We start from the raw sequence: 17431 nt of genomic DNA on the forward strand, positions 1-17431 counted from the left end.
GACTTTGTTGTAAATTGCGCTATACAAATAAAGTTGAATTTAACTGAATTGAATTGAATTAATAACTCGCCAGCAGAAACATATGGAATTGTCATTGGTGTTGACATTGATGGTCTCAATTTGGAACGCCCTGTCTACCCAACCCAACCCTCGTGCTCACGACACGTCACTGTTCAAAGGGGGGGAGCAGCAGAAAAAGTTCAGGAACCACTGGTTTAGTCTCTGACATTGAACTATTTATTTCCATTTCTGAAAGTAAAATCTCTCATATTACATCAGAATTTACACAACAAATTACATTTCCGTCACTCTGACCACATGTTTATGAAGATGAACTGTCTGGATGTGTGTGATATTTTGCCAAAACATTAATGCTGCAAAAACAAATCGATGTAATTGATAATAAATTATCAAATGCATCGATTCGTCGTGTTGCGCGACAATGTCTCGGAACTGTGACGTCACTGTCATGGAGACGGCGCGGAGCAAGAAAAGGAGAGGAGAAGAAGAGCACGGGATGATGGCGGAGGCAGAGAAAAGGATTAAAAACAAAGTGTCGAAAGTGTGGGAGCACGTTAAGTTAAACGATAAAAAAACACAGGTAATTTGCAACATTTGCAAGTCGGACCTGGTATGGCACGGGAGTACGACCGCAATGATGCAGCACCTGAGACGTAGGCATGTCGGAGTGGAAAGCGGAAAGGAGAGCTCAGTGCCCGGGTAAGTGACGAAACTTTGTCAGGTTTTAGGTGTGAAAGGTGGTTCCAGCTGCACCAAAGTGTGCTGGAGGAGGCTTGGCAGGCAGAGATGTCAAGCAGGAGAACCTTCACCTGTAAGTGATAATGTGTGGGACGAGTCTGTGTGTCACTGTGTTGTGCAATTACCGTTACATATTTTACACATCTTAAGTTTAGAAATATTATATAATACAAGTCTTGGTAACAGTTTTTTTGGATTTAATGTTCATTTATTATTGCTCCTAAATCTCAGGTCCCTTTATGCAACAAAAATACCTCATTTTTATGCACATAAAACCTTTTTTTATATAGCATTTATTTGTGTGTTTTTATGTTATTACAGATGTTTGATAAAGCAAAGCAATTCAAAACTGTTTTATTATTTATGATTTTATATCTGAGAACATGTTGTGCACTTTTTGTACTGTTTTTTTTTTAACTAATGTTCTGTTATGTACCTTATTGCAAAGTTTAGAAACATTATAAAACAAGTCCTGGTAACAGTTTTTGATTTGGATTTAATGTTTGTTGTTATTGCTCTGAAATCTCAGGTCCCTTTAAACAACAAAATACCTATTTTTTATGCACTTCTTTAAAAAATGTTTTTAGTTATTCATGATTTGATATCTCATCAGCTTTGGGACATTTCAAATGAGAACGTGTGCACTTTTTGTACTGTTGTCTGTTTTAACTGTAATGTTAAATAAAGAGATGGAAGGAAAAAAAAACATGTTTCCCTTTATTCCCATTTTTAAAAATGTTCCCCGTAAATCTGATTAATCGATTATAAAAGGTTAGATTAATCGATTACTAAAATAATCGTTTGTTGCAGCCCTACAAAACATGCATGTACGGAAATATTCATAGCCATGCTGCAATTTCCACTTTATTTTGTTTTAAAAAGATTTAAAGAATATTGTCATTTTCTTTTCAGGAAATGAATGCCGTTTTTTTCATTTGTTTTCCATAACCACAAGAAAATTGAGGCAATACTTTACTTGCATGTGCAGTGAGAGATTGTCAGGTGTGCCTAGGAAATTACTCAATTTCACCTAATTACTAGTCTAAAAATAATTTTTTGTGCTGCCACGAGCCCCTCCCCATTATATTATTAGTATTATTATTATAATTATTATTATTAGTATTATTAATAATAATAATAACATATTTATGTATTATATATTATCAAAATAAAATATAAAATTACATGATCTAAAAAAATACATTATATAAACAATATTTAACAGAATAGTTATAGTTCAATTGTAGTTTAGTTCTAATCATATTTTGTTTTTATGTTTTTATCCCTCCCACAATGTATATCAAGTATACAAACTATTGAACATGATTTGTTTGATTAGTTTTCTGGACACTTAATAAGAATTGCTGCATATTATTAATTGTACTTTTAATTTTTGCTGTTCATTTGATTCCTATTAAACCACTTATAAGAATGACTGTATATTGTTCATTGCACTTTTTACTAGAAAGAAGAAATGTGAAATATCATGAAAACCTTTTTTGTGTTTAATTGATTCCTATTCAAGACACTTTGATAAGAATAATTATATTATTAATATAATATAGGCTACAAAGTTTCATTTCTAATTTTATTCAACCAACAAATCATTTCAGCCCTAAAGGAAAACATTTAATAAATGGGTTTAAATCAGGACTCACCATCAGTTTGAGACTTGCTAAGGAAGATGGTACTGGCTCTGGGATGATCCGATGGATTATACTCCATTGGAAGATCTGAAAACAGAAAAATAAAAAAGGGAAATGCTTACAGGTGCTTACGTAGATGATTGGAATTACTTCACAGAGCATAAATAATCAGCACTCTATTGCTCAGGTGTCAAACACAGACTTTTCTTATTCTCAAGTGGGCCCCAGACTTAAGGTGGGGGATATTATAATATTACAGTGCCAGGGTTGGCATTTGTAAGTAAGGCACCGACAATATCCAAGCAATAAATGACTGATAGGAGTCCTCGCAAGATCTTCACTTCAGATTTCCTTCATTTTGTGAGCAATTTTTGGATGATTTGGGGGAGTTTTGTCAGAATTTGCAGGATTTTCAAAAATTCTTTCCACAGTTTGCGGTTAAAAATCAGATAAAAACACAGAAACATTTTGAGCCCCTGCAGACATTAGGAATTTTTATTGTATTTGTGAATTTGGAGGGATAAAGTTATTTAAAGGGGTGGTATTGTGAAAAAATTATGATATACATCTCTTTAGCCTCATTCAGAGGGCCAAAGTTGAAAACGTTATGTTTCCTCCCTCCTTTGTTATTCCACATCTAACTAAAATCTAACTAAAAAGCAAGGGACATCTGTGTGCGTGTGCGTGTGTGGAGCAAATATCTCCCTGACGTGGTGCAAGTTCGACCTGAAACTCGGTCAACAGGTTCCAAATACCCCAAGTGTGTGTATCTGTTATTTTGGAGTAATTTAGTCATTTAAAAAATGTTTATTTTAATTTTAATTCACTTCTGGACGGCCCCGAAATGAAACCTATTCAACTTTTGACCTCAGGGTGTTGAGTCTGTTGAGAGACGACTTCCAGCATCCATTTTGAAGGCGAAACAGATGAACTGTGAATCAACTGCTATTCATCCACGTTCCAAATACCCCGAGTGTGTGCATCTGTTATTTTAGAGTAATTTGGTGATGAAAAACGCTCAAAACATTAATTTTATAATTACGGCTCCCTCTGTAAGAGCGCGCTACTTCCGGTTCCGGGTTCATGACGTCACCGTGTCGCAGGTTGTTTGGGTTAAAAAAAAAAAGGTCAATATTAAAAATGTTTTTGTACCGCTAAAAGTCATTAAAGTTAATATTTCATGGTTATTTAATATTATTTCCGTGATTCCAAACTTCCTTTAAATCTCCGGTCACGGACTTCACTTCCTGTTTTGTCTCATGACTGTGAGCAGTGGCTGTGCTGATGAACGTTAGTCGACCTTATCACAAACTATCTGATTATTCAGACAGAGGAATGTAATGTTTTTGTGGTCCACAACACGGCTCTACTTTGATTATTGTTTGTTCTGCGCAAGGGTAAGTGTTCTTATATTATTCTATGTGCTAAGAAAGGATGCTAGCAGTTACAATGTAAACACACACACGCACACGGCTGATGCGGAGCACACAGAGCCGTTTAGAGAGAGTTGCGACTTTGGTGTTGCAAAACGTTTATTTTTCGGGATACTTCCGTGTCTCTCTTAGCAAGACGCGCGTGTGTGAAGATAACACACGGAGGACACACACGCACACGCACACACACGGTATTTATAATAAAATGTACTAAATGAGTAAAATAAAACAAAAAAACTATAATTATACAAAAACACAACAGAAAGATACACAAATACTCATGACTCCAAAAAACATACATTACAGAAAAATACACCAAACAAAAAAAATATAAAATTGAGTTAAAAAAAACACATTTATCATGTTCATATATATTACAGAAAAATACAATGCGGGTGCACGGAGGAGATGGATGTAGACACACACACCCACAGTATTTATAACAAAAAGATACTAAATGTGTAAAATAACACCAAAAACTAAACAATATTTATACAAAAAGTACACACAATTAAAACATAAAGGCATAACAATACACAAAATTAAATATTTATACAAAAAAATACACAAAATGACAACAGAATCACACTACAATGGCAACAAAAAACTATACTTATACAAAAACACAACAGAAAGATACACAAATACACATAATGACTCCAAAAACATACATTACAGAAAAATACACCAAACAAAAAAAATATAAAAGTGAGTTAAAAAAAAACAACAAACACATTTATCATGTTCATGTCCCATAAAATTAAACCAGGGAAATCGCACACAATGTTTTATTTTGCACCCGCAAATAAACCCTTTATAACACTAGAGTACAGAGTATGTACACCTCTATGTACATCCAATCTTCAAACATGTACTCATTTGGCCATAATTAACTCTACTGAAGCTCCCACATGAATGATTACTTCCAACGGGCACTGTACTAGTTTTGTAAAGTCAGCTCCAATTGGATTTTTCTCGAATTGTGACGTCACCTAACGGAAACTCCTCCTACTGACAATCCTGGCTCCTCCCTCTCAAACTAGCTCACAGGTAAAACAAACATAGCAAAGGCAAGTTGATATTACACCTAAGCAATTTATTCAAATATTACGTGTAAGTCAAAGACACATCAAACGCCTCTGAATGCTCTGGATTGATTGTATTGAGTTTTAATAAATGCTCTGGGTTCAATAAAAACCTGTAGAAAAAATACAATAAAACACCAGATTGTGTGTGCACACAACATCCTGCAATTACAGTAAAAAGATAAGGTTGGATTAAGTTCAGAGGTCGACTATCAACCAGGGTTGGGGTCAATTACATTTTTCAATTACAATTACGTCTTCAATTATCCATGTTCAATTACAACTCAACTACAATTAAGTTGACTGACATTTTTTCCCCAATTACAATTAAAATTAAAATGATTATTTTTCAACTAAAAGTCAATTACAATTACATTCTCAATTACTATAGTTCAAATTAAATTAATCCCAATTACTGAGTAAATAAGCCGATAAAACAACAATCTTCTGATGAGAACCGGTTGGTTTGGATCCATGTCCTAAATCAACTGTAAAATACACCAATAAATATCATATTAGTGTCTTTGGTGTGGGTGTCTGAGTCAGTGTACCCCTTAATTTCAGTTTATTTAAAGAAGAAAAAAATATATATATATAAATACATATACTCAAGAGAACTGAAATGTAATGGGCAAACTTGATATGAAACATATTTTAATAATTAACTGCATACGTGTAAGTCAGAGAACTGTAACATGGTTACCCAGTTTTGTGTTTTAATTAAAATTCCCATGCCAATTACAATTACAGTCAATTATCTGACCTCAATTACAATGAAATTATAATTACAACAGCAACAGATGTTTTCAATTACAGTCACAAATATAATCACGAAATAATTGTAATTAATTATTAATTACACAATTGCATCTATAATTGACCTCAACCCTGCTATCAACCTGGTCATTTCCTGTGAGAAAAGAAAAAAGTGCCAACAGTGCCGCCATCCTGCTGTGTTAACAGAATAACACAAAAATCACAAACTCATCAGAAAGAGCAGCTGGCAGGAGAAACAGCAATAAATGAAGAACCAATGTTGTTCCAACAGATGATGAAGTCGTGTATGTGTGTGTGTGCACTAAATAAAGACCAGGGGCATCATGTACAACAGGTACGTACGCCCCAAAAATGTGCGCACGTCAAAATCCTGATGTTCAGAAACTGGAGTGGGCGTGGAAATGTGCGGTGTTTCACATCAAGTCCTGAGGTGGCGTACGTACGTTATTACATAGTTGATGCTTTAGATTCTAAGAATTTATGAGGCACACAACCAAAATAATACAACACATTTACACATGAACCTCTGAGCTGCTGTTGACATGTAGCATTTACACATTTTTTGTGAGTTACAGTTTTTTTTTTTTTTTTTTAAATGAGTCAGATACATGTTGTTCACTACCTGTCAGAGTTCTGTGAGCTGATCTACTACAGGTGATCAGACGCCCTCTGAGATACACACACTTACGCCTGAACACAACCATCATTAGCAGCCACACGCACATGCACACGCACTCCAGACTGATCACCGCAGTCGACCGGTGCGTGTGTTTGTATCACAGGGGGTCGTATCGGGCACAGGAGGGAGGCGGTGGGGTTGGCGACTGACGTACCGGTAAACGGACTTCACTTTTATGGATTGCTTTAATACCAAAGCTTTTTACGCTGAGTCATATTAATCGGTTACACATTCACAGCCTGTTGGATGATCGGGAGACAGAGACACACATTAAGCCTGATGTGCATTAGATTGTCATATTTTGCAATTATTATCATTATTATTATTATTAGCAGTAGTAGTAGTGTACTGTGTGTGTCTATATTAATGTTTATATTAATTCTAGTATCTTCACTGTTGAAACATCTCCATCTTACTTGTTGCTCTTGGAGTAAAATGTTTTAAAATCTCTTCTTTCCTGTGTTACTGGCCGCAGCTTTTTCTGATGACGCTCAGTGGAATCCCTGTGACAATCTCATTTCAATATGATTTACATATGTAAATGATTCACATGTTCAAATGATAGGTGCGTGGATCCCATCCTACACACAGATTTAAACATCGGAATTTTTACCAGCGTACGCCTGTCTCTGGATTGAGACGTACGCTTTTTTCACACCATTTTAATTTACACGCAAGTTTTTGTATTTGAGGCCCCTGGTTACAGTTCAGCCCAATCATTTCTAAGTGTTTAAGGTTAAAAATCCAACAAAAATCGTAACCAAAGAACAATTTATAAATGGTGAATAGAATACACACGCCTTTTTTTCTAATGGGTGGAATCTATAACAAAAATCAATTTATGGTAACTAACTAATGAGGAAAAAAACATTAAAATGCTGCCTTTGTATTTAAGTCAAAAAGTCAAAGTCGGCTTTATTGTCAAATCCACTACATGTACAAGACATGTAGAGATTCAAAATCACTATTCTCTCCGCCCCACACATTTACAAACACAAAAACAGGACAATGTAGAATATATAAATTGTAAATACTAGACAACAACAACAACACAAGTATTACAATATTTATAAGTGTCTTTCTATATTATTTATATATTTATAGGGCTTAATGGGGGACATGGGTTCATACTTTCATTCTGCACAAGTTCACTCATCAGTACCCAAGACACACACATACAGTATATATATATATATATATATTTGTCGACCTAAAAAACTTATTGTTGGAAAGAAAATTAGTATCTTAATTTCTTTGATTTACTTCAAATTAAAAAAAGACAAATAATAAATCAAGGCTATTTTTGCATAACGTAATTTACTGGTGCTCTAGAGATTATATATAGAGAAGGTTCTTGACCTTTTTAGCACACGTCCCCCGAAGCAAAGGTGCCAGAGACCCCCACCATACCTGAAGGTGGTTGAACAGAGAAATGTACATTTAAGAACAGTCATGTATTTGTGCCATAGTATATAGTGAAGTCATCTTAAAAATGTAAATCCTTGTTTTAATGAGAAATAAAATGGGTTAAACTTGGGGTTTTAAAAACCACACAAATTAGTTCAGAGTTGCAAATTCGCATGGCCAAAACCTGACTGAAAAAGTGGTAAAAATGGTTTAAAGCGTCAATTTTTGAACAATTAGTTTAAACCGGCAAATAATGGACATGACAAATCGTAAAAAATGTTTAAATTGGCCAAAATAAGCATGAAATATGGTGAAAAAGAGGTTAAAAATGACAATAATGGGTCAATATCGGCAACATTAGGTGGGGAGAGCGGTGGAAAGCAACAAAAATGTATTGAAAGAGAAAAGATGTGCAGAAAAGGCATTGAAATTTGATAGAGAAGTGGCATAAATGGGAGTAATGTAGCAAAAATGTAATAAAAGAAGCACAAATATGGCAAGGAAAGGTGATATAGATGGGTTTAACTATGGCAAGTTTGGTGTAGTTGCAGAAAAAGGGTAAAAATAAGCAAAAATGGGCTCAAATTGTTTTAAGGCATCTGGCTATCCTCCCATTGTCTTGTGACCCCAAGGTTACACATTTCTAACTACTGGCATGGGATAAAAGTTTTTTTAATGTCATTTAAATTAGAATACGTGTTCGAAGATAAATCAATTTTAATTTTGTTTTCATTTATTGTCCTACCAATCCAATTAAAACCTTCAAATGCAATGTCTTTTATCATTGAAGCACTCAGAGAAAAGTCTAATTTCTCAGTAATGGATAATTCTGCCATCACTTGGAAAAAGCCTGATAAAATTGTGTCTGTATTTTTATTTAATGCCATTCGAAGGAGGAAGGTGACTGTTAAAAAAGCATCCCAACTCCTTCGGATGCATTTTGGGATTTTAGGATGCTTTTCTATAGAAACAGTGACTTGCCTGCAGCAGCTTCTCCAGCATGTAAGATCACTCACTGAATGTAGGCAGATTGATTAACACTGGACAACCATGAGTTAATCTGGTGATTTTCAGGACCAAGTTACAAGGCAAGGCAAGGCAATTTATTTTTATAGTATTTCAAACACAAGGCAACTTAATGTGCTTTACATGATGAAAAAGTTCAACAGAAAACATTCAACAGCTTAAAATCAACAAGAATATTAAAATCAGCAGTAAAAACATTTAAAATCAACAACCAAAAATCTCCCTCTCAATCATACGCAGCAGAAAAAAAAAGTGCCTTTAATTTTGATATAAAAATGTTCACAATGGATGCTGATTTTAGCTCTAATGGCAGTTTGTTCCACTTCTTTGCAGCATAACAACTAAACTCTGGGCTCCACTATCTGACCTGTGTCCATAGATCTGAGAGACCTGCTGGGTTCATACCTAACTAACATCTCACTGATGTATTCTGGACCAAACCCATTCAAACATTTATACACCAGCAGCAGAACTTTAAAGTCTATTCTGAGGCTGACTGGGAGCTAGGACTTTAAAACTGGAGTAATGTGCTCTGACCTCTTTGTTCTGGTTAAGACCCGAGCTGCAGCGTTCTGAACCAGCTGTAGATGTTTGATGCTCTTTTGAGGGGGTTCTGTCAGAAGACCATTACAATAGTCCAGTCTGCTGGAGATAAAAGCATGAACCAGTTTCTCCTGATCTTTCTGAGTCATTAAACCTTTCAAGAATATCAGATCTGAGTCAATCAGAACACCAAGATTGAGACTCAAGATACTCACTGACAGCAGTCCTCTTTTCCTTGTTACCAAAGACAATCACCTCCATCTTGTCATGACTTAGTTGAAGGAAGTTTTCACACATCCAGAAGTTTACTTTTTCTAAGGAGTCACACAACACCTCAATGGGACCATAGTCATCTACACAAGAAGGCCCTACTTTCAATACACGTAATGAACTTGTTGGATGTTTGCATGAGGAATTTGCATGTGAAGTTAAGTCATGGGAGGATGACTGTGTGAATGTATAAATCTACAAACGACTGTATGGTGACATTTGTGTTCTATAGTAGTTTCATAGTAATCCCTGTACTTTCATGATTTGGTTAGTTAGGTCATTTAGTATCAATAGATTATGGATATTTAGATCAACATTTCCAATGTGGCTGCAGTATACAGTGCCTTGCCCAAATTAAAAAAAAAAAAAGTCACACCTTTAGCTTTAACTGTGGCACGTTCTCTGTGGCCGAGTTGTAAATGTCATACTAACGTACTACTCACACTAAGTCTGACGTCAAAATGAGTATGTAGTGCATTCACATTAGATAGTATGAAAAGATTATGTGATAATTACCTGTATGTATACTATATGAAGATTTTTTTAAGTACACAAGGTGTACTAGTCATACTCAACCACCCCATGATGCATTGCAAGGAATGTAAAATGGTCCTTAGACCTGCTTCAAGCTGAAAATCAAACATCCCGTGTTCAAAATAAAAGTATCTCTTCTTGTCTTCCATTAGTTTTTCTAACTCTTTTGTAAATAGGGCTTTTTTATGTTAACCAGAAGTTTGGTCAGTGGCACAATGGAGGGTTTCCAAAAATCTCAAATGTCAGAATAATATGTCAGAATGAAATGTGTTTCCACAAGTTTCATGGATCAAAAGAGCACATGGTAATATTCTACTTAGTCACTTTCTCACTTAAAATGTTTTCAGAGCTTTCGAAGGTGGAGAATCAAGATATTTAGCCTCAGTGTGATTCAGGTTGTTTTTGTTGTAAGTTTGAAATGCATCTTGGGAAATTTGGAAGTATACTTCAGTGGGAACAGTCATCATTGATCATTAGCCTAATCATACTTATAGTATATAGTAGACAGTATGGTTTAATACTCTAAGCAACTTGCAACCATTGACTTGTATTACCAATATTACTTGTGTGACCATGATGTAGCACATGCAATGAGTGTGCAAACAATGTGGGTAAGGCTCCTCCCATAATCAGCTAAGTATTTTGTTGAATGATGTCATTCAGTGAAACAGAAAGAGTCAGGGAATGACCAACGCCCAGAAAGACAAAGGAAGAGAAGGAAAATATGGTCAGTGAATGTAAGGATTGAGGGTCAAAGGTCAGAAAGAGCAGAAACTAAGGAGGTGAAAATGACAAGATGTAATTGACAAGAAGGGTGCAAAAAAACTGCAGGTGAGAGTCAGGGATGCTGATAAAAGTGGAAAACACACTAATGCAGCGTTCACACAGGATGCGCCATGAAATGTCCGCACGTCCAGATTACATACAAAGTCAATGGATAGATGAGGCCCAAATGCGAAATCTTTCCTGTGCAGTGGTGCGGTCCGATCCGCACGTCAAGAGCGTTTTGGCCGCGCGAGCGCGCTCCTGATTTTACGCATATCCGCACATTCGCAACAGTTGCAAATATTGAACTCCTGCAACTGTTGCGCATGACGAAAGCCAATCAGAGACTCTGTTGACGATGACGTCAGGCCGTCAACAAAAAGAGATGGATGCACGTCCAGCTTTTTTTCTCTCTCTCACACACAGAGCCTTTTTTCATCTCCGCTGTGTTTTCTGTCCACATTTACTGCAACGATGATCTCTGCGTGTGTGTCTGCACCTGCTTGTCAGTCGTACTATTTTCTGGGACTAAAACTATCACCGCAAACTGTTCCAGATTTCATAAATCATATTGCTCCCCCTGCATTTATTTATTTTCATTTCCTCCTCCCATATTTTTGCTCCCCCTGGGAGATCCGCCTACTATACATATTTATTAAGGGGAAATGCGCTAAATGGATTGAGGGCACATTGGGAAGCGCAGCGGCGGCGCACTCCTGATTCCCTGAACTTTGTACTCCTAATTAGCGCGTGGAGTGACATTTACACACGTTTTAATACGACTAAACCTTTAGTGAATCCGCCCCTCAGAATGTACCTGAGATCACAGAGACTTTGCTATTGTCTCCAAACTCTTTTGAACTGTGCTCAAGAGCCACTTATAGAGCCTCAAAGGACGGACGGGGGGCGCGCACGCACGCACCCCCCCCCCCCAAACTCCAAATCACATATACAGTGTAGGAGGAAGTGCAACACATCTACTGCAGCCTTGCATAGTGTGTGTCATACATTATGAACACATTCTTAAATCAAAGGTGTGTTAACAGGAAGATGAGCTCATTGTGTGTCAACCACCATGGTTTAGACTGGTGTTAGTTACCATGGCCACACCCATTACTTTGTTCACCACGAGTGTTTCCAACCTATGAACTCCAGCGTACAACTTCCTCAGTTTCAGGAAGCAGAGAGGAAATTAAGTCATGGGTTACATATTTTTAGGATGTAAAAGAGGGAGTGTGTCAGAGTGAAGGGTTTCAATCTTTTAAACATTGTGTTTAAAATGTAAAACTGCCAAATGCATGCATGAAGTACAATTTGTTCAGTGTATTCTTAAAGCCAATGGCTCATTCCAAATGGCCCACGCAATTCTGACTCAAAAAAGTCTGATAATTATACCAATTGTTCCATGATTATTAAAAAGCCACATTGTACATTTTTAGTTTGATCGGATTAATACTTTTTGAGATATGGCCAATTTAGTGAGGGGTGTATGTGTCAATTTTTGCACGTCCTTATTTATCTTCCATTTTTAGCTTTCAATATCTCAGGAACTACATCACATAGGAAACTGAAATGTATCTGGTGGACATGCCAGAACCTCAAATTTGGAAATACGTTTGTTGGGGTTTGGGTCTGGAACACTTTTGGTCCTTCAGTAAACAACTTACCATAAGCCTCAGCTCCCTGTAATTTGATCATCTTTGAGCTATGAACATAGACTGTTCACATCACTAATGATTAGTCACATGCATTGGTTCTTGGGCTCTTGAAATCTAAAAAAAATGTTTTTTTTTTCTATTTTCATTGGTCCATATCTGCATGTGACAATGTAAGAAAAAAAATCTGATCTCTGTTTTAACTTATAGTATAAAAGTTATTCTTTATTGGGATATAAAACCATTTTTCTTCATGCGACTTCTTCATTTCTATTTGTTTTTAACTCCAACTTGGGGATATAATGGCATGAATCAAACAAAACCTTTGGGAAACCAATAAAAGTCTAAATCGTTCTTTTTTACCCATCCTCATATTTGTGTGTGCACACCCTTATGCTTAAGTACAGCCTACTATGACAAATTTCCTGTAATTAAGGTTTAATAAATATATAATAATATATAATAAAATAATAATTACGTTTTCTCTCGACATTCTTGTCCCATCAATAAAAGGACACACCATGTGGAATATGAATGTGGCATTATTACGCAGACAGATTCATTGGTTTTGTTTTTTATTCAAGGCCATTTTTGGTTTGCTGCTTCCCTACCGTTGTAGTTATGTGACCCAAAAACCCAGATGTAACAACAGCCTGAGCTCCAAGAAATTATTTTTACTCATGGTTCCGACTGTCCGTATTAGAGTGGGCCAAAAATGTGTTCTTCTTTGCAAAAACACATTTATCTCACAGAGTTGGCCTCAATGGGAGAGTTTATGCAACATTTCCAGCAACTTGTCACAAAAACTTCACCATGATCTTATTTTAGCTCATTTTTCTTTGACTATTTGGTGGATATTACAGTGTTATCTTTCATAAGCCGTTATTCTGTGACTGTGCCTTTTTAATGCTTTTCATGTACTTGTCATATGTGCTATTTATTTGTTTTGAAAATATTTCAGTCTTATTTTGACACCGTAACTTGTGCTGCTGCTTACCTTAACCAGGACACACTTGGAAAACAGATTGTTAATCTAAATGTGGTTCTCCTGTCTAAATAATAAGGGTATAAGAAAAAAATCAATTCGCCATTATATCACAATATTTCACTGCGCCGTTATCGTACTGATCCAAAAAATGTCCAAATCAATTATATATATATATTTTTTTATTTAATGAAAAAAACAGATGCGTAGCACGTAAACGCCCGGTCACTAGGTGTCAGTGAATCACATCAGACCATATTAAACTACATCACTCCTCAATGCATTTTAGTTTGGAAGTTAATTGTACTTTATTTTCATAAAACATACTGGGCTCTTAGATGTATGTGGTTACTCTATTTTAAGAATGTAAGAACTTACTACAATCAAAATCTGTTGTAGTAGCTAAAGTTTAACTTTTTGGAAAATGTAATTTGGCAGTTTGATAAACATTCTACTTGTTTTTGATGCTGGTACTTGAATAGTTAGTTACCATTTACATCAGGGGTGGCCAATCCTGGTCCTCAAGAGCCACTATCAGCATGTTTTAGATGTTTCCCTCTTCCAACACACCTGATTCACATGATTAACTCATCATCCAGCTCTGCAGAAGCCTGATAACGATCCTGGTCATTTCAATCAGGTGTGTTTGAAGAGGGAAACATCTAAAACATGCTGGATAGTGGCTCTTGAGGACCAGGATTGGCCACCCCTGATTTACATGTTTTCACAAGTTTAACAAAAAATGAAACTAATTGTATTTCATACCATTTTATACTTGTAAATGTGAAATATACACATGATATATCACAATTTGTATCGTATTGTTTAGTATTGAGATATATCGTATTGTGACATGCAAATCGTATCAGATTCAAAAAAAAAGAGAAGGAATTAAAAAACAAAACAAACATGAATATCTAATAGTTTCGGTTGCAGATATAGAACAGATTTCCTTTTTTAAAGTATTGTGACATTATTTAACTAAATCAGACTGGTGTTAGCTGGGTGAAAATGTGACATTGTGTGATGAGATTAAAAGACTGAGCGAAGCGAGCACAAAAAAAAAAAAAGAGTGACACAAACAAGTGACGGATGTCTGGGGGTGGAGTCGTCGACGGGCAGGAAGAGGTTTTATTTCCCCTGCACCCAGCTGGGAGCTGTGAACCTTCCCTCCCCACCCTCACATCCTCTGTTGACTGTAACCAGGCAACGCTGGCTTGGAACCATTCAGAGGAAGAGGCAGACCCATCAAACACAGACAGACCGCTACTACTGCCATAAAGCTGAATATACAGTTTATCATTGTACATTAATACAGACTTTTATGGTGAGTGCACAATCCAAAGCCTCTCATAGCTTTATATTTAGCCCAGTGTACTGCACTGCCCCATGATATATTCCTGTCTTAAAATGTGTTTTCAGGCCAGAGGCAGGGGGCCATCACTGTGACACTATAATTAGGAAATTATGGACTAATCAGACAAATGTGAAGGTTTGGACTGTTGTGCCAGAGATTCAATTTGAACCCCATGGCAAAAATAAATAATAGCACAACATTTTCGCATGGATAGTTATTTTTTCCAAAGAGAAACATTCATATTTGATACCATTCCTAAAGTAGAGCCCTATAAAATCCACGTTAAAGGAATTGCGAACACACAAACACCGTCGAAACCACCACAAACACCGTCTAAACCACCACAAACACCGTCTAAACCACCACAAACACCGTCTAAACCACCACAAACACCATCTAAACCACCACAAACACCATCTAAACCACCACAAACACTGTCTAAACTACCAAAAAAACTACACAAATCATCACTGATACACTATGTGTGTGTGTCAAATTTAATTTTAAAAATAAATACATAAATGTTAATATAAAAATACATAATAATAATAAACCCTTTTTTACTATTTGTAGGTCAAATACGTGACACCAAAAAATTACGATACCAAATATGTAGTAACTTATATGTGTGCTATTTTTTTTTTTGTTACTTACTAAATAACTTCTGTATTTTTTTCTATTCAAAGTGTCAAAATATCTTGTGATGCGACTGTCTGGCCATGACTGATGTTTTGAAAAAATCTTCAAAATTACTAGAACAGAACGAAAATAGAGCAGAACATACATTTGAATAGATTTAAAGTATTTCTATCTTTATTTTGATCATTATATTCATTCAAACCTTGCCCGATGATTTTATGAAATATCATGCAGTGAAATCCTTATATGTCAATATTAAATATGACTGTAATATAATGTAATTACCTGAAGCAGGTGTTAAATCTATCTTTGGTTACAATGCAAACTGATAGTGTTAAAGAATTCTGCTTTACAGCAGGAGACCAAAAGAATCCCTTGATAAACTATTCAAAACAATGCAATTTAACTAAAAATAAATCTTGAATAAAATAAATAAAGGAATAATACAAATGAAGAAGCCTATTAATTTAAATTCTGGTTCTATAATAAACAATGCAAAACTGCATAATAGTTCCTTTTCTTTTTAAAAGTGCAACTGAAAATGTATTTTGTGCCTTAATTAAAAAAACAAAAAACAGTCTTCACTGTATTTACGTCAGATATTTGTTTGGACCAGCAGAGGGCGCTGGTAACTCAGTGGTCGGTTGCCATGCAGATATTTTGCAGTGAAGAAGATATGCTATTCTAGCAGACAGAGCTAATAAAAAAAAGTGACTTTTACAGATATTCACGTAGGGCTGGGCGATATATCGAATATACTCGATATATCGCAGCTTGTAGTCTGTGCGGTGTTGAAAATGACCATACCGTTAAACTCGCGGACTTTTTTTTTTTTTTTTTTTTTTTTTAAATTTCTTAGTGGCATTATGCACAAAAGGTGCTGTAGTGGCAACACACAAAAACGAAGTTTTACCACTTCCTTGCAGGACATGAAGTTTTCTGACTCGTCTGTTCCAAACATAATCCAATAAAAAATGAAGAAAAAAGAGGCAAGCGTAGGATGAATCAATCTGACTCTTTAATCCACAAAAAATAGAAAAACTAAAATAAAAGTTCCAAAATCAAAGTGTCCTTATATTTAAAGCTCAGTCTCAAAGTCCCAAAAATAATAAATCCTTACGTAAAGACCACACTGACGTCCGACCGCGACAATGACGTTTCCGATGGCGATGACGTCATTGACGGTGATGACGACGATGACGTCACTGACGGTGGCACTGGCGCTGACAATGCTGACCACTTTGACTGTTTAGGTTGACGGTTTGAACAGTTTTTACGGTCAGAAACACTGTTGCTCCTCGTCCTGCTTCACTAAACTGCTGTCCTTTGACCGCATGGACTTCACCAGCCTGTGTTTTCCTTCACTTTTCGACACTAACCCACACTTTACGGTAGAAATCCAGGTTTACAGCAGCAAGTCAAAACCAATGGAGCACAGAAACTCTGATCATTTAAAAACGTCAACATAAATCAATATTTAAACAATATTACCTTTAAAACTATTTCAAAATTACCTATTCCAAACATATTAATATTTAAACATAAAAAATACTGACATAATAATGATATGGCTCTAACAGGTGCACTTAAATTTAGTGTTGTTTTGAAATGCCATCTTAATGACAACATGCACAAAAGGGCACTATTTGTTTTAAAATATTGTAGTGGCATTATGTACAAAAAGTGCACTTTAATTTTGTGTTTTGAAATGCCATGTGAGTTGCATCCTGCACTAATGTCTTGTTTTGAAATGTCTCTGTGACAATTTTGCACAGAACGTGCACTTTCTGTTGACAATTTTATGTTTGAGCCACTCACTGTTTAATAAATACAGTTATGTCAACTTTGACTTAGTTGTGATATCCCCTTTT

The 17431-nt window shown here is 35.8% G+C and overlaps 1 protein-coding gene across 7 annotated transcripts in view; it reads right to left on the reverse strand.

Moving 5' to 3' along the window:
• LOC114454160 (cyclin-Y-like) overlaps positions 1-17431 on the reverse strand; it is a 76053-nt gene that overhangs the window by 29824 nt on the left and 28798 nt on the right. For all 7 annotated transcript variants that reach the window (XM_028434401.1, XM_028434400.1, XM_028434404.1 and 4 more), the window contains one exon: positions 2418-2492. In XM_028434401.1, the coding sequence (XP_028290202.1) occupies positions 2418-2492 (75 nt within the window). The remainder of the gene's footprint in view (positions 1-2417; positions 2493-17431) is intronic.

The sequence above is a fragment of the Gouania willdenowi genome, chromosome 20 (assembly GCF_900634775.1).
Source record: "Gouania willdenowi chromosome 20, fGouWil2.1, whole genome shotgun sequence".
Classification (NCBI taxonomy): Eukaryota; Metazoa; Chordata; class Actinopteri; order Blenniiformes; family Gobiesocidae; genus Gouania; species Gouania willdenowi.